Genomic DNA, 20197 nt, shown 5'->3' on the forward strand with positions numbered 1-20197 from the left:
CCAAAACCAGAGACTATCGCAGGATATGGTTGAATCCCCAAAAACAAGACAAAGAAACGAAAAGAACATTAGCCACACAATACAAACAAGCAAAGACAGTCAAAGCCCAAAGACACATATTCCCTAGTTAATACACCGTTAGTACACCGTTATACACCCTCCTTCATTTAGTTCACAGATGTGGACATCTTCCACGTAAAGTAGCCACAAGTACCGAACCTCCAAGCTAACCCTAACCAGTACCGACGCCGGATTACTGATCGGCATTGCCATCTCGGATAAATCGCTAGAGTAGATCCAGCCATCGCCTCTTGACAGCTCCAGATGCACCCACTAGCATCCAATCGCATTTCACTCCGGTATAAATAGGGTTTACGATGGTGGGAATAAGCAGTGGAAGTTCCCCCGCATCTCCGCATAACCCGCTCGATAACCGAGGCGAAATCGGCGTATCTTCGCCGACGTATAAATAGCACTGCTTGTATCACCATGATGGCCGTGTTCAGGCTGGGCCTTTTCGAGCGAAGATTCAATTGACCTATTCATCTCTCTTTCTCTCCACCGTATCACCCCAGAAACACATCCATTGCAGCCATGACTTCCCCGTCCTCCGCCCTTCCCCGCAAACTGTGGGAACATGCCAACCCCCAATCTACAGAGATGTGGGCCTTCAAACAAAAGCTAGAAGCTGAGAAGGGGCTTCAATTACCTGTACGTGTTACATTTACTACATGAAGGAGTATAACCAATCTAACCATGCACAGACATTCCACGACCTCTACCAATGGTCCATCCACAACCGCGCCGCCTTCTGGGCCTTCTGCTGGGACTACTTCCCCATCATCCACGAGGGCTCCTACACCACCGTCGTCGACGAATCAGCCCGCATAGACAGCGTCCCGACCTGGTTCGAGGGCATCCGGCTCAACTTCGCCGAGAACATGCTCTTCGCCGGTGAGCGGGCCCCCAATGGCGATCTGAAGATCACAACCACAAACAAAGAAGACGGCAAGATTGCCCTGACACAGATCCGCGAGGGTGGCTCGGAGCCAGCGATCAGCATCACCTGGCGCGAGCTGCGACAGCGAACGGGGCGGTTAACCCAGGCCTTGAAGGCAGCGGGGGTAGTCAAGGGAGATCGGGTGGCGGTGGTGGCGAGCAACAGTATCGATACACTGGTTATACTGCTGGCGACGACGGCGCTCGGGGCGCTGTTCTCGTCGCGTCGACCGACACCGGCGTCAAGGGGATTCTGGATCGGTTGCTGCAGCTGCAGCCGAAGTGGGTGTTTATTGACGATGCGGCGGTGTACAATGGGAAGCGGATTGATCTGCGGCCCAAGATTAGGGATATTGTTGGTGGGTTGGGTGGTGTCGAGGAGTTCCGGGGCGTGGTCGCAGTGCCTCGGTTTGCGGAGCCGGCTGATCTGACTGGTGTGCCGAAGACGCAGTCGCTGGCGACATTCCTGGCCCAGGCCCGCTCCGATGAGCTGGAGTTTGTCCGCATTGGGTTCCGCGATCCCTTCCTGGTCGTTTACTCGTCGGGGACGACGGGGAAGCCCAAGCCCATTGTTCATGGGGTCGGGGGGTATATCCTCAACGGCACTAAAGAGGCCCGGTTACATAGGGTTCATAGCCCGGAGTCTGTCGTGCTACAGTACACGACCACGGGATGGATCATGTACCTCTCCGCCATCACGGGCCTGATGTTCGGCGGGAAACCCATCCTATATGACGGAAGTCCCTTCCTGCCTGACGTGAAATTCCTCATCCGATTGCTGGGCGAGTACAAGGTGACGCACTTCGGTACCTCGCCGCGGTATCTGCAGGAGCTACGGAAGAACAACGTCCGGCCGAGGGAGATCGCGGACCTCTCCAATCTCTCCATTGTCACCAGTACCGGCATGGTGCTGTCAGAGTCCTTGTTCGAATGGTTCTACGACGAGGGCTTCCCGGCTCACACGCAGCTAGCCAACATCTCCGGAGGGACCGACCTGGCCGCGTGCTTCGGCCTCGAAAACCCGCTGACGCCTCTGTACGTGGGCGGCTGCCAGGGACCCAGTCTCGGGCTTCCCATTGCAGCGTTCGACCAAGCGGACGAAGGAGCGTCTGGGGTCAAGGGGACGGCAGTTCCAGACGGCGTACCGGGCGAACTCGTCGCCACGGCAGCATTCCCAACGATGCCGGTGAAGTTCCTCGGAGCCGACGGACCGCAGAAGTATTTCGATTCCTACTTTGCCCGGTTTGACAGTAAGTGTCCCCACCTGTCTATCAGGTGTGTCCCTGTATACTAACAATAAGAAAAGACGTCTGGACCCACGGCGACTTCATCAGCATCCACCCGATCACGAAGCAAATCTTCTTCCTCGGCCGCTCGGATGGAGTGCTCAACCCATCCGGGATCCGATTCGGGTCCGCCGAAATCTACAACGTAATCGACACGCGATTCGCCGATGAAATCGCAGACTCGATCTGCGTGGGCCAGCGACGACCCCAGGATACTGATGAATCGGTGATGCTGTTCCTGCTCATGCGGCCGGGGCGCGAATTCACGCCGCAGCTGGTGGGCCGGGTTAAGGAGGCGATTCGCAAGGCGCTCAGTGCGAGACATGTCCCGAAGTATGTCTTCCAGACGCCTGAGATTCCGGTAAGTGGTCCTCCTCCGTGTGCAAGTGCGAGCGCAAGCTAATGGGGTTGTAGACGACGGTTAATCTCAAGAAGGTTGAGCTGCCTGTGAAGCAGATTGTTTCGGGGAAGAAGATTAAGCCCTCGGGGACGCTTTTGAATGCGAAGAGTTTGGACTTCTATTATCAGTTTGCCGAGGTTGAGAGGTTGGTAGAGCCGAAAAGCAAGCTGTGAGGTGTGGACGGATTGCAGAGAACAGACAGACAATATGGGAGAACAAGACTGGGAATATACAGTGAGATACACATGGGCACAGCAAATAGACCCTTGGTTGGGGAAGAAATATAGATTTTGTTGTTATTACATTCAATGGCTCTCGGCCTCGGTTACTCACGGCGTCAACGTTTAGGAGACTGTATATCCAGACGTGCTCAACAACAACATATATTCAACTGTAGTAGAACGCAGGATGAAGTTCTTTAGTTTACTCAGGCCTAGTGTTTGGGAACTGTGCGAGAAGCATGGAGGTTCATAACGACGGCGGCATGGCCGCACCATTAGGGTATAAGACACACAATGCTCCGGTATGGCTTTATTTCACTCGCCTATCTACAATCAGAGCCCATCGCCCTGGCAGCATCAACTCCCCCATCCGCCTGCGGGAGGGCTTTAATCATTCAGCAGCTTACTCGGGCTGCTCAGTAGGCAGCACCACTTTCAAGTGGGATATCGTAGTCCAGCCCATCCAAACATAAAGATAATACAGAGGAAAAATCGACAAGAAAGAAAACAGGAGCGCCGTCTATACGCCGAAGTAAAGTGCTGACCCAGCCGCTCAAGATAAATCGCACACTGATGCAAGGTCGTCGTCTATTTGTTGTGGATCATAAAGTTGCGGAATGAATCCCAGTGATCGCAGTCGGAATAGCTAAGGAGCGTCAGTAAGGATCAATTTGCAAAAAGAGAATAAAGGGCCATACATGTAAACCATGCTACTCTTCAGACTCGACATGAGGGTGTCCGGGTGCCAGCGGAAGATGTACATAACCATAGCCCAGCTCAAGCTGGCAAAGACTGGCCATGCGTGTTTCTCAATATCGGCTCGAGCACTGGGGGTTACAAGGGACGATAGGGGGTGCATGTTCGGTTGCACGGACAGCTTGGCAAGAGCCAGCAGCACACGGGCAAAAACGTAAATAACAATCTATCATGGTCTGCGTTAGCCCAGGTTCGTCCTTGCCATAGTGTTCATTGTCCGTACCTGCTGCGTGATACTGGTCTTGTTCCGGCCGAACACGGCATACCCTCCCAGCAGACCAGCAAAGAAGCTGTCAAACCGTCCCTCCTTTCCGACTCCAGAGGGGTTCACATTCCGCAGCACGAGCATAGAGCTCTTGTATATGAAAGCAAAGGTCGCGAGGTTCCGGGCATGCTGACGTGTGGCTTTCAGGACAAGCTTTGCTTTTTCTCGGAAGCTATAGAGTATATCAGCACACGGTCTCGTATGACAGTCACACTGAACGGGATCGCTTACGTTCCAGAGCGAAAGAGGAAAATCATCCTGTAAGAAAATACATCGGCATATCAGCTATAGTTCCCAGTAGAATCCAATCTTCCCCGGGGTTGGACATACACCAACGCATGCGGAAACCGCACTTTTGCGCCGTATACTGCGCCATTACGGACGGTCTTAACTAGCGCTAGAATAGGTGCAAGGTCGGGGTTGGTGACAATAGTATCTAAACGGGACTACACAGCGATTAGAAAGGCACGAACGGCGGCTGGGGGGTAGTAAGGGAACATCTCATCCTACCATGAGAGCATCCATAGTGACTCGTCGGGGACCTCGGCAGGCCGATCGGATGAGCAGCACAGGTCGATATGGGACAGTTTCACCGACGGAGATCACTCGATGTGTCTCGGATCATGGGGAGGTCATACGATGAAGAAAGGAAGTATCGTCTTGGAGCCCAAAGAAAATATAGTAATTAGAAAGCCAGGACCACAGGAAGGTGGGGAGGGCGGCAATTAAGGACATCTTCTGCTTCCGCGCAAATGCGAAAGATCCCTCGGCATGTGAGCCTGCGCCGAAAAGCCCCAAAAACGTCACTGGTCACGTGGGCGCCTGCTGATCAGGAAACATCCTCAGGCAGTCAGGCATATATTCATCTATACAGTACGGGGACTTTAGGGCTAGATGTTAACGATGGTTGTGCCCGAACTTTTTCCCTTGTAGAGAGCAGGAACGTAAATCTATACACATGAACAACATCAAACGGGGTTTATAGAGAAGCAGCTATATTGCTTGGCATAGTCAACAGAGAAACCAATCCGCCGGTAACGCCTCGTGCGTGATAGAAAAGGAGGGAACTTCATCAAATGAATACATTTTTTAAGCCGTCTTGGTCCTCTTCCGTCCCTCATCCTCCGAAACCTCATCTACATCCATCATATCCCCATCCTCCTCGTCCGACTCCATGCCGGCACGCCGCTTCAGACCCTTCATCTTCCTCGTCTGTAATCCGCCCAGATCTTGCTTGGTCAAGTGCACGCGACCGACCTTATCACCAATAGAATCCATGCCGATGTTCTTCTTCATCTTAAACTCCTCGTTAGGCCGCTTGCCTTGCTTCATCGCCTCCTTCATGACATCCCGAGGCGCCTCCTGGGTACGTCCAACCTTGAAGTCAAACTTGGGACCGATCTCCTCCAACTCCACCCGTGGGAGCTTATGTCCACTGCGCTTCGTCTTGAGCTTGTACCACCGCAGATGAACAACAGGCGACAAGCCATCGGTGGGTTCCTCAGCAGCAACCATGAGCGCATATTGCAAGCCCTCCACATCAATCTTATCCGTAGTTTCGCCCTTAAACATATCCATGAACATGCTCTTCAGCATGACATGCGCCGACGACGTAGGATCATCCCAGGGGGTGCCGGAGAAAAGCAGCAGCGGCCGTAATCCCATACCAACGTTCATGGTGAGGTTGTTCATCGAGGGAATCTGGTCTCCATCCGGGCTGGGAAGCAACAACAGTTCACACATATCGAGCAGCTTGGCATTGAACACCCGAGCCATAGTAATGCAGTTCGGTCTCTTCTTATTGCTGCTGCCGAACAGCACCATACCGCAGTCGTTCTTATCGGCCAAGAACTCAAGGCTCTCTGCACTTTCGAACGGGTGAATATTCTCATTCTTCTTGTGGAACAGGATCGAGTTCGGCCGGGTCAGGGAGTGGAAGGTTTTAAGGACCGTGTGGAGCGGTGTCGGACATTTCGAGCCGTGCAGTAACAGTGTGCGCTTGGCTCCTTCGATGAGCTGGGGTTCTTTGGCTTTGAGAATTCGCGCCGTGCGCGGATTCTTAGGTTTTCTGTCGCAGAGATTTTCACCGGTCAGTATTTCCACGTCATACACATACTCTTACAGGGATATATAGTAGGGCTTACACTTCTCTGAGCATCATCTTGAAATATGGCTTCTCGGTGGAAAATCTTCCAGATGGTGCCTGCTCAGCGGCTGATCTCTAGTGAGGATCAAAATTTAGAAAAAGGCGGAACGAAAAGTTTTGGCGGAAAGGTCTTGGCGTCTCTTATCGATAAGCTTATTACCACCCAGCCTCATATGGGGAAGTCTCGCAAGCTATGCGTCCAGTCTCAGGAAAGATTTTGCTTGAATAATATCTTGTTATTGAGATCCTACAAGAAGGTCGGCAAGGATTAGTGCAGCACCTCGGCGAAACGAAAGCCGTTGCTCAGGAAACGACGTATACCTCGAAATAAAAGAAATACAAGCTAAAAATAATTGTTTGAACAGTCTTAAATTCACCTTTTATAGGGTACTAACTATATGCAGAGCTCATCTACTCTTTACTCTAGTCGCAGCTTCTCGAATTCACGAATCTGTTCTTCCAAACGAGCAGTCTCGCTCTCAGCATCCTTGAGTTTCTTCTCTTCCATCTCGCGCACCTCGGGCTTAGCCTTCTCCTTCCATGCAGCGCTGCTCATGAGGTTGTTCTGACGAGTCACAACGGCACGGGCCTTCTCGAGGCTGGCCTTGGCCTTCTCCTCCTGTTCAAGAGCGACCTCCTTGGACACGCGCAGGAAGACAGCTGCCTCAGAGCCAACAGCAGACACCACGCAACCCGATGGCCGAGTAGTAGACTCGGGTCCCTGAATGCTGAGATCGCCCAGGAACTTACCACCCAGAGACTTGACGCTAGTCAGTTCTTCCGAGAGCGTCTTGTGGCTGGTGGCATCGTAGGTCTGGATGATGATGTCTCCCTTGGTCTTGATTTCATATTGGGCAAGAATCGAACGGATGGCGCTCGAGGTCTTCAAGATAAGTTCGTAGGCAGTTTCAGCCTCGGTGTCATTGAACTCAGCCTTGTATTCGGGGTACCGGGCCTTCATGATGGAAATGGTGTTGTCGTTGGGACGGCGAGGCAGACGCTGCCAGAGCTCTTCCGTGACGAAGGGCATGATAGGGTGGATCAAGGTTAAAGCACCTTCAAGAGCAGTGTAGAGAGTCTGCTTAGCCGACTCCTGCACCTCAGCTGGCACTTCAGGAGCAAGGAGGAACTTCGAGTTCTCAATGAAGACGTCGCAGAGCTGGGCGTACCAGTACTGGTACACAGTAGTAGCAACAACGTTGAACTCACGCTGCTCCAAAGCCTCATTAATCTCCTTGGCAGCAGAGTTGAACTTGTGCAGGATCCAGCGCTCAGAAAGGGACTCGCGGCCAGTCTTTGAAACGGTAGGCTGAGGCTTGAAGTCGTCACCCAGCTTGCCGAGGACATACTTGGTGGCCTGGTAGATCTTGTTACAGAAGCGACGGTATCCGTGGATAACCTGAATGTCAAATGCAATATCACCACCTAGTAGACAGTTAGACATCTATGTTTCGCTAGTAAAGTCTTGGAAATAACATACCTCCGGTAGTGTAAGACACAAGGGCAAAACGCAGAGCGTCAGCACCACATTCGGGGATACCCTTAGGGAAAGCCTTCTTCTGGTACTTGGTAGCGGTGGCAACCTCCTTCTCGGCAAGGTTACCAAGGAGAAGCTTGTCATGCAGTGTCTGGAGCTGAATACCCTCCATAACATCAATGGGGTCAATGACGTTACCCAAAGACTTGGACATCTTACGGCCCTCCGAGTCTCGGATCAGAGAATGGCAGTACACCTCCCTGAAGGGAACCTGGCCGGTCAACTTGATACCCAACATGATCATTCTGGCGACCCAGAAGAACAGAATATCCCAACCAGTCTCGAGAACGGAGGTGGGATACAAGTTCTCAAAGTCGTGAGTCTTGTTGGGCCAGCCCAGGGTAGAGAAGGGCCACAGTCCAGAGGAGAACCAGGTGTCAAGCACGTCAGGATCCCTCACCAAATCGAACTTCTTGCCAGGGAACTTGGCCTCGGCCTTCTTGCGAGCCTCCTCTTCGGTACGGCCGGTGACCCAGAGGTTTCCATCACTGTCGTCATTTTCCTCGCCCTCGATCTTGATAAAGTAAGCAGGAGCCTGGTGACCCCACCACAACTGTCTGGAAAGACACCAGTCGTTGATGTTCCTCATCCAGCGGAAGTAGCTCTTCTCAGCAGACTCTGGCTTGATGACAATGTCACCCTTCTCGACAGCCTCGATGGCAGGCTTGGCAAGGCTCTCCATCTTCATCCACCACTGGGGCTTGAGGATGGGCTCAATAACATCGTTGGACTTGGCACAGCGAGGGATCTTCATAGGATTGTGCTCCCACTTGACATACAGCCCCTTCTCCTTCAGAAGTTCGATGACCTTGTAACGAGCGTCGAAACGCTTCATACCGGCAAAGATACCACCGTTCTTGTTGAAGGTACCATCGTCGTTCATCACGGAGATGAACTCGAGGTTGTGGGCCTTTCCTCGGTTAAAGTCATTGAAATCGTGAGCCGGAGTGATCTTGACGGCACCGGTACCGAACTCGGGGTCGACATCGGTGTCTGCAACGATCGGAAGCAAGCGGTCCACGAAGGGGTGTTTGGCACATTTGCCAATGAGGTGTTGGTAGCGCTTGTCCTCGGGGTGAACGGCGATACCAGTATCACCGATCATGGTCTCGGGACGAGTAGTGGCGATCTCAATCCTTTCCTTGGTGTCATCAATCTCGTAGCAGAAGTGAGTCAAAACACCGAATTCGACCTTCTTTTCGTAGCCGGGCACATCAAGCAGGGTACGTCCTTCAACCTCTTTGTTCTCGACTTCCAGGTTAGAGAGGGATGTGTTCAGAGCCACACACCAGTTGACCAGGCGGTTGGCACGGTAGATGATACCCTCTTCATGCAGGCGAACGAAAGTCTCAGTGACGGCGGCGGACAGGTTAGGGTCCATGGTGAAGGCCTCGCGAGACCAATCAAAAGAACCACCCACTCTGCGCAAGGCATTCTTGATGTTGGCATGATATTCGTGCTTCCATTCCCACACGCGGTTTGTAAACACCTCGCGGCCCAAATCGTGGCGGGTCTTCTTCTCCTTCTTCCAAAGCATCTTCTCCACGACGCTCTGGGTGGAGATACCGGCGTGGTCCATACCGGGCAACCACAGGGTGGTCTTGCCCTTCATCCGCTGCCAACGAATCATGGTATCTTGGAGGGCATTGGTGAGGGCGTGACCCATGTGGAGAGATCCGGTAACATTAGGAGGAGGGATAGGAATGACGAAGTGGCCCTCGGGCTTGACCTTGCCGTCGGCGCCAAATTCGGGCTTGAAAAGATCACGCTCCTCCCACCATTCATAACGGCCGGCTCGATGGTCTTGGGGTCGTACGCATCGGTAGTCTTGTCCTTCTCGACCTTCTTCTCCTTCTTCTCGGCCTTGGGGGCAGGGGCGGGCTTCGCTGCTGCCTTGGCCTTTTTCTCGGCGAACTTCTTTGCCTTCTCAGCCTTGCGACGCTCGCGCTCCACTATACATTCAGAACCGGTGTCAGTCGTTTCCATACCCCAGCGACGCACCTATGCGATGGGTTCGTGGACGGCAAGCAACATACATTCTTTCTCGGTCTTCACCTTAGGAGGAGCAGCCGCATCGGCATTTTGGTTTCTCGTCTGGTCATCGGCCTGGGGGGGAGTGTCAACCACGGGAGCCACGGGCTCACCAGCTGTCATGACACACGATCCCGTTAGCTTCTAATCCATAGCTCGCCGACAATGAGTCATGGCGAACCAAGTCAAGAGCACTTACTGGGATTCTGGGGGGCAGAAGGCTGGGCCATCCTGGAAAATGATCGATAGATAGGAGGAGGGAATCTCCAAGGCGCCGATCGCGCCACGAATCGTCGGATAAGTATCTTGACCACCGGTGACTCCAACGGCGATAGAGAACAAGGAGGGGGAGGGGTCGCTCGTTGTGCGAATGCGGGCAATTAAATTTCCTGGCGCGCAGAGCAAAGAACGGAACGAATCAGAGGTTGCAAGAAGAGTGCGGGGCCCAAAAAAACACCACCGGTGGAGAACGATTGGTTCCAGTGGAGGTTGTAGTAGGATTAAGCCTGAGGCATGGGTCGGGCAGTTCAACTCCCCAAGGACCCTCGAATTGACCACTTTTCCTTCGCTCGCGCGTCCTCTCGGTCTTGTCCTTTCTCACTTTTTATGCCATCGCCCATGAGTCACATCACGTGATGATGCTGTCCAGTCACTGCAGACGGCAGGCTACGGACATTTGCTACGGCAGGAATGCTACTCCAGTCCAGATCGGATCGAGACGAGGATTGTTTATTGTTCTCCGGAGACTATCCCCCGGATTCTTCCCAGGCCCGCGCTATCTATATAACCTTTGCACTCAAGATATCAAGTGGGGCGGAACTATTCCACAATGCATTCAATAGTGTCCTGAAAAAAAGGGAAAGCCCAGATTCATAAAGCACCAAACTATGTAGACCCTCACGCCGTTTAATGACGCAGTAAGGAGTTGCACACGGGAAATATGATCAAAGGGTAGAAGTGGCAAAGTTCAAAATGCAATAATGGCAGCGAAGAATGATATCCCATCGACAACGGTCCAACAGTTACGAGGAAAGAAGGATGGTAGAAACTGCACAAGACTGAGACAGCCGTGCTCGTGCAGAAGGCACCAGCCGTCAAGCCCGTTGATCCCACTCTAAACACCATCGGATAAATCCCCTCACTTGGTGCGCCAAGAGTAATGAGCTGAGATGGGCTCGGTGGCCCATCGTATTAAGTGTATGTCATCTGTTTTCATCATCATCGTCTCCGTCCATATGGCATAACTCATCGCATCCATGGCGCTCTCAGTGTTTTCTTGTCCAGAGCGACACAACAACCATTTGTTACGTCGCCGTTTGTAGTTCTTTCTTGTAATAAACTCATCTCCTTGTCTCAACCCAAGGCACTCAAAATGTAAACCAAATCGATGTTTATCAGCAGCAGCAGATGGTCAAATACTCGTGGAGGGTGCTATGCAGTAAACCCGAGGGCTCTGTGTATAATAGCTATAAGACTCTGGTGCGCGCTTGCGGTTTATGTTTACAATCCCCTATTGTTCTGAGCTTGCACTTCTGGCCGGACAGGATCGAAGTAAGGGTGAGCCATGGCCTCCTGTGCGGTCAGACGTTCCTAGACGACAGTCAGTGATATGTTACGGAAGGGAGATGTGTGATGCATACCGCATGATCGTATCTGAGAAGTTTGTCTAGGAAATCAATGGCCTCGTCAGAGACGAAACGCTGATTCTCGGCATTGACGAAGGTATGCCAGGCCTTGCGAGGGAAACGGGAAAGAATTTCATCATATTGAGGGTCCAGCTCAATTTCATATTTATCCAGATACTCGAAGAGCTCCTCAGTGCCGAGGACCTTGGCGATCTTCACCAATTGGTCGGAGTTGCTGTTTCCGTGGAAGAAAGGCTCCTTGCGGAAGATCATAGATGCGAACATGGCACCAAGTGACCACATGTCCAGAGAGTAGTCGTATTCTTGGAAGTCAACGAGCAACTCGGGGCCTTTGAAGTATCTAGAGGCGACACGAACGTTATACTCAGTACCCTTGTGATAGAATTCGGCAAGACCCCAATCGATAAGACGCAGCTGGAGATAGGTCAGTATATGTATATACACCAATTCCGGCCGTCAAAACTCACCTTGCGCTTCTCATGGTCGATCATGACGTTGTGAGGCTTCACATCACGATGCATGATACCCTTGCTGTGGCAGAAGTCCAACGCCTTGAGGAGCTCATAGACATAGTAGCGGACATCGTAGTCGGAGAATCGCGGATAGAGTGTGCGGAAGTCGGTATTGTTCACATACTCGAAAACCAGACTCGGGGTCTTGCTCTGACTATCGCGGACCACATCCAACAACGCTACCACGTTGGGACCACCTGCCAGGTTCTGAAGAATCTTGATTTCACGCTTAATCTTCTTCTTCTTGACTGGTTTGAGGACCTTGATGACACACTTCTGGTAGTTGACAACATTGATGCCCTCAAAGACCTCCGAGTACTTTCCACGGCCTATAGTAGCGATTGTTAACATTAATCATCACCATCACGCACTGACCGCCTAGCCCCGCGACAACCATATCGGTGTGGGTAGGTGGCAGCGGAGAGATCCCGTTGTTGCGCCTTACCTATCTTGCGGACTACTTCATAGTTCTCCAGAACACCCCAAGAGATGTTTACACTGTCATAATCCCAGTAGGACCGAGGCATATGCTCGTTAACATCGGCATAAACGCGCGCCATGGTGATGGCGGCTGACAAACAGATTTCGCGTCCGCCCACAATCGGATGGCGAAGATAAAATGCGGCGGGGTAGAGGGGAGTAGAGATGAGGGAATAGTCGCAACCAAATATCCGAATTGAAGGACAGACAACAACAGCTGCAAGACTAGGAGCTAAGGAACCCGTCCAAACAGTGCAGCCGTGCTATCGCCCCGAACAACGATGAACCAGAGGGAGAGTCTATATATCAGAGGGTAGACGATCAGAATGGGCTAAGAGCGTCTCGCTCCGCCTTTCACGGATCACGTGGCAATGCTATCGATCAGGCTAGACCGGAGCTCGGAGAAGGTATTGACGCGGGCGATTTTCTGATTTCCTTTCTCGGACAGTTTCCAAGATATACTTCTCGTGCACTAAAAAAGAATCCTTTGGAACGACGATTCCAAACACCCGGCTTGGCTCAAGCTTTTAAAGCTCAACAGGCACAATGTTTTACGATCTCAACGTGCCGTACGGCCCAGACGATCCCGAGATCGCTCCAACTTTAAGCTTTCTTGCAGAACGTATGTCATTTTTCCCGGCCACACGACCAATGTTGGAGATGACCACCTTGGAAGGAAGCTGACCTGACTCTCAGTCGGTTACACGACAATCGCCCTTTCGCAAACCCTCAACGGAAAGCTTCCTCCAAATCCTACTCCCCCACTTGTTCCCACCAATGTTCCCAAGGGCCTGACGCTACTCACCCGCGTGAACGTACCACTCTCCGACCCCACGCAGAACCAGCGACTTACCACCCTCACTCAGGCGTATGATTTAGTAGCAATCCGCCCTGCCAATGAAAAGGCCCTGTTGAATGCGTGCACCAATCTGGAATGCGACGTGATTTCCTTAGATCTCTCCGTGCGCCAGCCATACCACTTCAAGTTTAAAATGCTCTCCGCCGCTATCGCACGAGGAATTCGCTTTGAAATTTGCTACGGGCCGGGAGTCACGGGGAGCGGCGCCGACGCCCGGCGCAACCTCATCGGGAATGCTATGTCACTGATCCGCGCAACACGCGGAAGAGGAATCATTATCTCCAGTGAGGCCAGGAAGGCTCTGGGTGTTCGGGCGCCGTGGGATGTGATTAATCTGGCATGTGTATGGGGCCTGTCACAAGAGCGTGGCAAGGAGGCTATTTGCGAGGAGGCAAGAAAAACGGTTGCGCTGGCAAAGTTGAAGCGCACGAGCTGGCGTGGAATTATTGATGTCATTGACGGTGGAGAAAAGCCAAAGCCGAAGACCGACAAGCCTGCGTCTAAACAAAAAGGCGCAGCATCCAAGCAAAACGACACCCCTCAATCCGAGAGCAACAGCGACACTCTCAAGAGGAAAGCATCTGTAGTGGAGACCGAAAAGCCGCTGTCGAAACGGGAGATGAAGCGCAGAGCTAAGAAAGCTCGGCTGGGAGTGGTCGACAGCGAAGACAGTGCGACAACGCCAGCCAATAGCTAAAGCAAGCACTCAGCAATATTCACAAGGCTTGTATTCATGCAATGGATCGGCGGGGCTCCCACTGCCACTACCCATCATTTAGCTTGCTCATGATCTCAAGATGATTCCAGGCGACGGCCCTAAGCTTCCTCTGACATGTACCATTATGGTCTTTGAGGTGATGTATCGTCATGATCACAAGGGTACAGAGCAACCTAAACTGCATTCTAGGTTGTGAACAGCTTATCGAATGCATCACACACAGCACGGAAAGAGCTAGTAAACGCTTACTTAGCGTTGGAAACTGCTTCTTAAACTGTGGCCATCCTAAATCTGTGAAACCCGTTGTCTGGGTCAGCCAGCAGCTAGCGAGCGCCAGTCAAGACCGGAGCTAGCTTCACATCTCACAACGCGTCCGTCTATATCCTATAACATATACTTAGGTAGCAGATTCGGCGTAATCAGCTCTTCCAAATATGAACAGTATGGCTTTATTATACCAAACCTTTCCTATTGTACGAATTGAGTAAATACAGGCTTCACAGTTCCAGTTAGGGCAAGAGTTCGGGAGAGGGTACCCATCACCAACCCCCAAAATGTCTGAAGTAGCAAATAAGATGTTTGGCGAAATGGAAGGAAAGAAGAAGCAGAAAAACAATGAAAATTAAAACCTGTTACTATACAATAACAACAGCGGTGCTAAATTGAGGAGTGAAGATTGATGGTAGACCGTAGTTTGTCGGGGAAAGACTCCATGTGAGGGAAATATAAATGTTACTTCAAGTTTTTACAGGGATTACAGACGCCAATACCCATGACCTTCTTCTGAAGAAGAGAAGAAGAAAAGGAAGGAAGAGAAAATTCAGAAGCTCCCGTGCTCTTTGAAATTCATTTTTACAAATTATTTATTGAGCTACATCAGAAGTCGCATTGCCTTCAGACTATACTTCAGACCGCGCTGGACACGTCGTATTAAAAAGCACTATTCTACCTCCTAAATGCAACTAATGCCAGCATACACTTACATCATGTCTCATCCTGATAAGTCATGTCCGTAATGGGCATCAGAAGGTATGAACCGAAAAAAAAGTCAACGTTCACCGAAATGAGGAGGAAGGTTAGGTATGGATATTTATATGCAAAGCGGAGTGAGGAGAAAAAGATAGAGAGAAGGTAAAAGGAGGTAGATGGAGAAGAAGGCCCAGAACAAAGATAGAAGAAGATTATTAATGCTCGTATCCTCCAGGGAAGACAGGCCACGGGATGTGAGAAGGCAATTCTGTTGTTGGACCCCAGATAGTAAGGGGGAAAGAGAAGAGTAGGGTGTGTTGGCTACCCAGAAAATGAGAGACACTACTAAGAGGCACTCTCCAGCTCTACAAGAACTCGTAGATCACCGTCCATCCAGTCTACGTTACCCGCAGAGAGGAGTGCGATCGTCCACTCGCCGTCATTCTGGACAGGAGTCAAGCCCTCGGGCAACCAGACTCGGAATCTCCAGCCAACCGAAGACATCCAGGCTGCAGGGTCCAGCGACGGGTCAGAAGGTAGACCTGGCAACTGGCCCGCGAATCGACGGCAGAGTAGCTGTTTCAAAGTCTCAAGGTCCGGACAGTGTCCTGCAGGAAGATCTACCCGCGGAAGGACACGTTTACCGTTCTGCATGATATTTATTCGCAAAGATATTGGCGCTTGAGAGGTTGTCGGCGGGTTTGGCATAGTTAGACCCGTTGGGAGGGGCGGAAAACTTGATGGGTGCATGGACGCGTGGTCGTCGGTTGACGTTTGTACGCCATGTTTCGTTGCAATATTATCACGGATAATGCGAGAAATGTCACGGGTGATACTGCTTGCACTACAAGGGAGTTAGTTTCATGTTATATACCGAGGAAGGTGGTCATGGGAGGGTGGCAACATACAACTCATTCCTGGCAACTTGATTTCGATGCCCGCCAACTCTCCACCTTAAACACGACACAGAGTTTGCATGTAAGATATGGTTGATATTCTCGTCCTCACATGGTGTGGGACAATCAAAACCGCCGTTGTGGATGACCTGGTAATGGCTGTCAACAGCAGCTACTAACCCACGCCAATCCGGCTGCTGTAGGCCCGAGAGATACCACAGGTTGTCGAGCTCGTAGTTTTGATTGTAGATGTCGTACGTTTTAGAGATGGCATTCCAGTCAGCTGGGTAGCCGTCAGGAAGGAGATCTGTCAGGCCCAACTCCATGTCTTGGGAAGTCGCCCCCAACTCGGGGTGTGTTGGCGCATACCCTTCAGGAGGATGATGTTGTGCATGCATCTGGAGTTGTTCCTCAACGGGGAACTTCGGGGGACTAGCACTATTCATATTCTGGAGGCTATCTTCTGTTTTCCTTCGTCGTCGTTCCTCTGATCCTCCCCCTTTCCTCGTCTCAACGGCATACTGCCTCTGTCGTTCATTGGTGACCATACGCCGTAGCAGTGGAATGACAAGTGCGATGATTTTCTGCTGATCCCGGGGCCATACATAGGTCCTGGGACCCATGCCCTCGTTGATTACATCTTCACCGAAAAAGCGTTCACCATTCCCTTCAATTTCGAGAAAGTGGCGCACACAATTCCAGAGTCTCAATTTAACCATTTCTGTGTCACCCTTGCCACGTTGACCGACACACTCACGTCGCTCTGGATGCTTGTCATCTAGCATATATGCCTTGGCAGCGGCTTGTAAATGTAGGAAATTCTCTGGTGATAATTCCAGTGAAGCGAAAAGCCTCGACATGGGTGGTCGTGTGTACTTCTTGTTGCTCGAGGGTTGACGGAACAAAGCAGCTGCGGAATGTAAACCGACCGCGCGCGCTTCCGATAAGGACTGGGGAGGCGCAGATCGGATATCTAGACTTTCACCGCCATAATGATGCGAATTGTGCTGATGGGGCTGCTGCTGGTGACCACCAGGTCCGGACGCTGTTAAGGCTGGGTCAAGTGGGCCATCTCTCTTTCTCTTTTTTGATACAGTTCTTGACAGTCCGGAAGGCTGACTGTGTTCATTGGCGGAGGGCCCTGGAGCTCGTAACTGTCTTCCAGCACCCAGCCCTGTCCCAAAACCTGCATCTGCAAAGCTATCATCCTCGATATGCATATCCGAGGGGTAGCCGTCTAGATGATGCTGGTGTCCGGCAGCACCAGCTGCGGCTGCGACGGCGGCGGCGGCGGCCCATTCCGGTGATACGTCTTGACCAGCTGCTGCAGTAGCAGCTTCTACCAGCCCAGCCAGTTGACTTTCGTTTGGCGCATAGCCACTAGTGGCGATGTTGCCGTTCGGGTCGATGTTGGAGGAAGAAGCGGTTTGGTGAGCGGAAAATTCAGCGACTGAAGACGAAGGATGTTGGTGATGGGAGGCAGAAGACGTCATGACAGCAATTTGGGCGTAGACAGCCGCAATGAAGAAGGGCCCGTCTACGTCTCAGAGGAAGTCTTGAGAAAAAATCGAGTCCGGGGAGCGTGAGAACCGGTATCAATCTATATCACCATAACCACGCGACGCGCGAAGGATAGCGGTGGGTTGGTGCGGAGGATTTTGTTTTTGGCGCTCAAAGAGAACCGCACTAGAACTAAAGGCTTGCCGCTTGTAGCGTTCAACCGTCCTCGTCAGTTTCCGAAGGCAATAGCTACCTAGAAGTAAATGGCATAGACCGGTTGAAACGAATACGCTCGGCGAAGAACTGCGCGCAGTCCCCTTGCTGGCTCGCAAGAAAAACAAGACTCGCCAATGAGCCCGGAGCTTCCGTGAAGCGGGCGCAAAGCCAGATCTCGTTGTCCAAGAAGACAGACGAAGATACGGAGGCAGAACGCTCCAGTACGTCTATCCGAATGAGCTCGCGCGATTCGCGATAAGTTAATCAATCAGATCGCTTGCTTCGGGCCTAGATGACGTTGTTTGCGCGGTTTGAAGGATGGGCAGACAATGCAAACTCTGTAAAGTCGTCAACCGTAAGGTGTATCACGTGACTACAGCCATGGGTTACTCCGGTTACTTACTACGTCATGATGGAATGTGTCAATTTACTCCTGGGGAATGGATATTCCAAAAAAAGACAAGGAAGAATTGTAAAAATAGAAAAGAATAATACGGATTTTCTCTGCCTTTATCAATATCCATTTGGAACCAGCCAAACTGCAATTGGAGTAGGTATCAACACATTTTTTGGGGACATATGGCAACACTATAGACCACTTAGGCCTCAAACAATCCAAGTATCCAATCCCAAATATTTCGCAAGAAGGGTAGAACTAAACAGCATCGAGAGGCACACGAAAGCCACACGGTCTCCGAGACCATAATGCAGAAATATCAACAAGAAGGTAAGTCTATGGCTGCGGGCGTGAGCGTGAGTGTATATGTATGGGGAAATGAAAAGTCTTGAAAAGAGCACCGAGACTGGGGGAATGTCCAGGGTCCGCAAAGTCCTGTGTAAGATCATTAGCCGGCCAGCGAAGCCGTGAGTTATGAGTATTTGGTGCCATCGTAAGCCGTTTAGAACCCATCTCCTTCCTTCCATAGCCTGCCTGCCTCTAACGCTCTCGCTCTTGGGTCCTCTCCGCGCTTGGTGGCGTTGCGTAGCATCTCTTCGATTGTCCGTTCCTTTTCGACAATTAGCTGCTCTAGCTCGGTATCCCTACCCGGATCGGGCACTGAGACGTGGCTTTGTTCGCCTAGGGTGCCTACGATTCGCTCGATTTCGATGGCCTCTGCTTCTCCGCGCCAGAACTTGAGGTCTTCCTCCAACTCTCCCTTCTCCGAATGTAGTTTTCGGAACTTGTCGTATTCCTCCTCGCCGCCAAAGCAAATTCCGTAGCCATCGCAATAACAGACGTGCTCCTTGGGACAGACGACATTTTCACCCGTAAACACGACATGCCACAGATACTCCCAGATTCGGCCAGAGATATAGTCACTCAGTTCCGTTCGGAGAATCCAGTCACGATAGTAAACGAAGCGAGCTTTCGGGATCGCGAGAATGCGTTCGCGCGAAACGACAAATTGGGCACAGCATGGTTGTGCGAGGACATCAGGAATTGGGTCATCCGGGAAGATTTCGCCCCACGACCTGGCCAGCATGGTTTCTTCTTGCTTCTGTTCATTCTCTTCCAATGTGCCTGGATGTAGCCAATCAGGACAGCCAGGTGCCCATGTACAACGCAAATTCATGAACCCTTCTCGGACTACCCGCGCGGGGTTTAGACGTTGCAGCATCTCGGCAGCATTACCGTTGAAGATCTCATCGTTATGCCAAGCGAACTGATGTGAGTGCATGAAAGCAATGATGTCGGGTAGTTTGTCGTAGTGGTCAATAATATAGCTCAGATACACTATAACCTCATGGCCCTTGTTCTTGGGAGGATGTAAAGGCGCAGAGGGATCGTCAACCACGTAAACGGCAGGCTGCCACTCTGGAATTTCAAATTGAATCCATTCGGTGTCTTCAAGACCAGCTTGGGGCACCACCAAGGCCTTAGTATATGTTGACCCGGGAGGTTTAGGAACACCAGGCGCATAATGCGGTCGAGGCGCGTACGGCTCTCTTGAAGGCTTATCAACCACCCCAGAAACGTTCACATGGCCAGACGCCGTTGGATACGGGGTCGCAACCAGGTCGCCCAGGCCAACCACCTGTGGCATATTCCGCCATTGCCGGGAAAGACTGCTGACCGTGTATAGGAAGACGATAAAGAAGGCGAGACCGAGGAGCGGAATCGCGCGCCGTGAGAAAATCATGAGATGTGGTTGTGAAGATATACGCTAGTAGGAATAATCAATAGTAATTGGCTACAACAATCCATGAAAAATACAGTTAGCATCAGTGTTCAGCAGGGCAGGGTGTCTTGCAAAAATGAACCGAGCACTTCATCCGCAAAGGCTCCTGCGCGAGAAAGACCTGGGCAAGCGATTGCGGGCGCCTTTAGGAAAACCCAGGCTAAGGGAACTCACAATCGGCTGAGGAAGTGAGGCTTCATGGAACGGTCAATTGATCCGTCCGCGAGAGGAATTCTGTTATTTGTATGTCTCGCGACGTCAGGGGCCAAGGCGAAAAGGAAAAGAAGCCAAGCCACAGCCACGCAGCAAGAGGGAACTAAAGTGAAACAAAGGAAAGGAGCTCCGCTCCAATAAAGATATTCATCCGGCCGAGGGCATGAGCAGTGGGATGTTCAAAATTCAAATATTCAGAGTAAGCAGCGGACGAGGAAGACTGGGGACGGGAGGCGGAGATGTTGTCGTCAGCGGTGATGAAGCCGATCCGTGACTTGTGGTTACAGTGCAGGATTCAATCATGAACTCATGACCATGTTCCCCTTTGAGAGGACACTTTGAACTTTATTCCTGTCGAACTGCAACG

The 20197-nt window shown here is 51.5% G+C and overlaps 8 protein-coding genes across 8 annotated transcripts; 2 read left to right on the forward strand and 6 right to left on the reverse strand.

Moving 5' to 3' along the window:
* Positions 1–594: 594 nt before the first annotated feature.
* ANOM_004246 (acetoacetyl-CoA synthase) lies at positions 595–2858 on the forward strand (the record flags this gene model as incomplete). Its single annotated transcript, XM_015549503.1, has 5 exons — positions 595–711; positions 765–954; positions 1029–2249; positions 2306–2646; positions 2700–2858. 5 exons carry the CDS (start codon positions 595–597, stop codon positions 2856–2858), a joined length of 2028 nt encoding a protein of 675 aa, XP_015409120.1.
* Positions 2859–3494: 636 nt separating this feature from the next.
* On the reverse strand, positions 3495–4452 carry ANOM_004247 (Tim17/Tim22/Tim23/Pmp24 family protein; the record flags this gene model as incomplete). The annotated part of the gene is made up of 6 exons (XM_015549504.1): positions 3495–3552; positions 3605–3828; positions 3886–4099; positions 4159–4185; positions 4258–4373; positions 4438–4452. The coding sequence occupies 6 exons, from the start codon at positions 4450–4452 to the stop codon at positions 3495–3497; spliced, it is 654 nt and encodes a 217-aa protein (XP_015409119.1).
* Positions 4453–5016: 564 nt separating this feature from the next.
* ANOM_004248 (rRNA-binding ribosome biosynthesis protein RPF2) lies at positions 5017–6121 on the reverse strand (the record flags this gene model as incomplete). Its single annotated transcript, XM_015549505.1, has 2 exons — positions 6072–6121; positions 5017–5995 (listed from the first exon to the last, which is right to left on the reverse strand). Exons 1-2 carry the CDS (start codon positions 6086–6088, stop codon positions 5017–5019), a joined length of 996 nt encoding a protein of 331 aa, XP_015409122.1. The 5' UTR covers positions 6089–6121.
* Positions 6122–6431: 310 nt separating this feature from the next.
* On the reverse strand, positions 6432–9963 carry ANOM_004249 (valine--tRNA ligase). Its single transcript, XM_015549506.1, has 5 exons — positions 9841–9963; positions 9647–9757; positions 9399–9562; positions 7554–9363; positions 6432–7498 (listed from the first exon to the last, which is right to left on the reverse strand). Exons 1-5 carry the CDS (start codon positions 9869–9871, stop codon positions 6492–6494), a joined length of 3123 nt encoding a protein of 1040 aa, XP_015409121.1. The 5' UTR covers positions 9872–9963; the 3' UTR covers positions 6432–6491.
* Positions 9964–10355: 392 nt separating this feature from the next.
* Positions 10356–12570, reverse strand: ANOM_004250 (casein kinase II subunit alpha/alpha'; the record flags this gene model as incomplete). The annotated part of the gene is made up of 4 exons (XM_015549507.1): positions 10356–11231; positions 11282–11701; positions 11755–12128; positions 12245–12570. Coding segments are annotated over 4 exons (1017 nt in total), but the record flags the coding sequence as incomplete, so codon positions are not given.
* Positions 12571–12771: 201 nt separating this feature from the next.
* On the forward strand, positions 12772–13835 carry ANOM_004251 (ribonuclease P subunit p30 family protein; the record flags this gene model as incomplete). The annotated part of the gene is made up of 2 exons (XM_015549508.1): positions 12772–12901; positions 12976–13835. The coding sequence occupies exons 1-2, from the start codon at positions 12826–12828 to the stop codon at positions 13833–13835; spliced, it is 936 nt and encodes a 311-aa protein (XP_015409103.1). The 5' UTR covers positions 12772–12825.
* A 1335-nt stretch (positions 13836–15170) lies between these two features.
* On the reverse strand, positions 15171–17214 carry ANOM_004252 (uncharacterized protein; the record flags this gene model as incomplete). The annotated part of the gene is made up of 2 exons (XM_015549509.1): positions 15171–15669; positions 15734–17214. 2 exons carry the CDS (start codon positions 17212–17214, stop codon positions 15171–15173), a joined length of 1980 nt encoding a protein of 659 aa, XP_015409100.1.
* Positions 17215–18336: 1122 nt separating this feature from the next.
* ANOM_004253 (DUF3431 domain-containing protein) lies at positions 18337–19578 on the reverse strand (the record flags this gene model as incomplete). The annotated part of the gene is made up of 1 exon (XM_015549510.1): positions 18337–19578. One exon carries the CDS (start codon positions 19576–19578, stop codon positions 18337–18339), a length of 1242 nt encoding a protein of 413 aa, XP_015409101.1.
* Positions 19579–20197: the final 619 nt, after the last annotated feature.

The sequence above is a fragment of the Aspergillus nomiae genome (genome assembly GCF_001204775.2).
Source record: "Aspergillus nomiae NRRL 13137 chromosome Unknown contig00059, whole genome shotgun sequence".
NCBI classification, from domain to species: Eukaryota; Fungi; Ascomycota; class Eurotiomycetes; order Eurotiales; family Aspergillaceae; genus Aspergillus; species Aspergillus nomiae.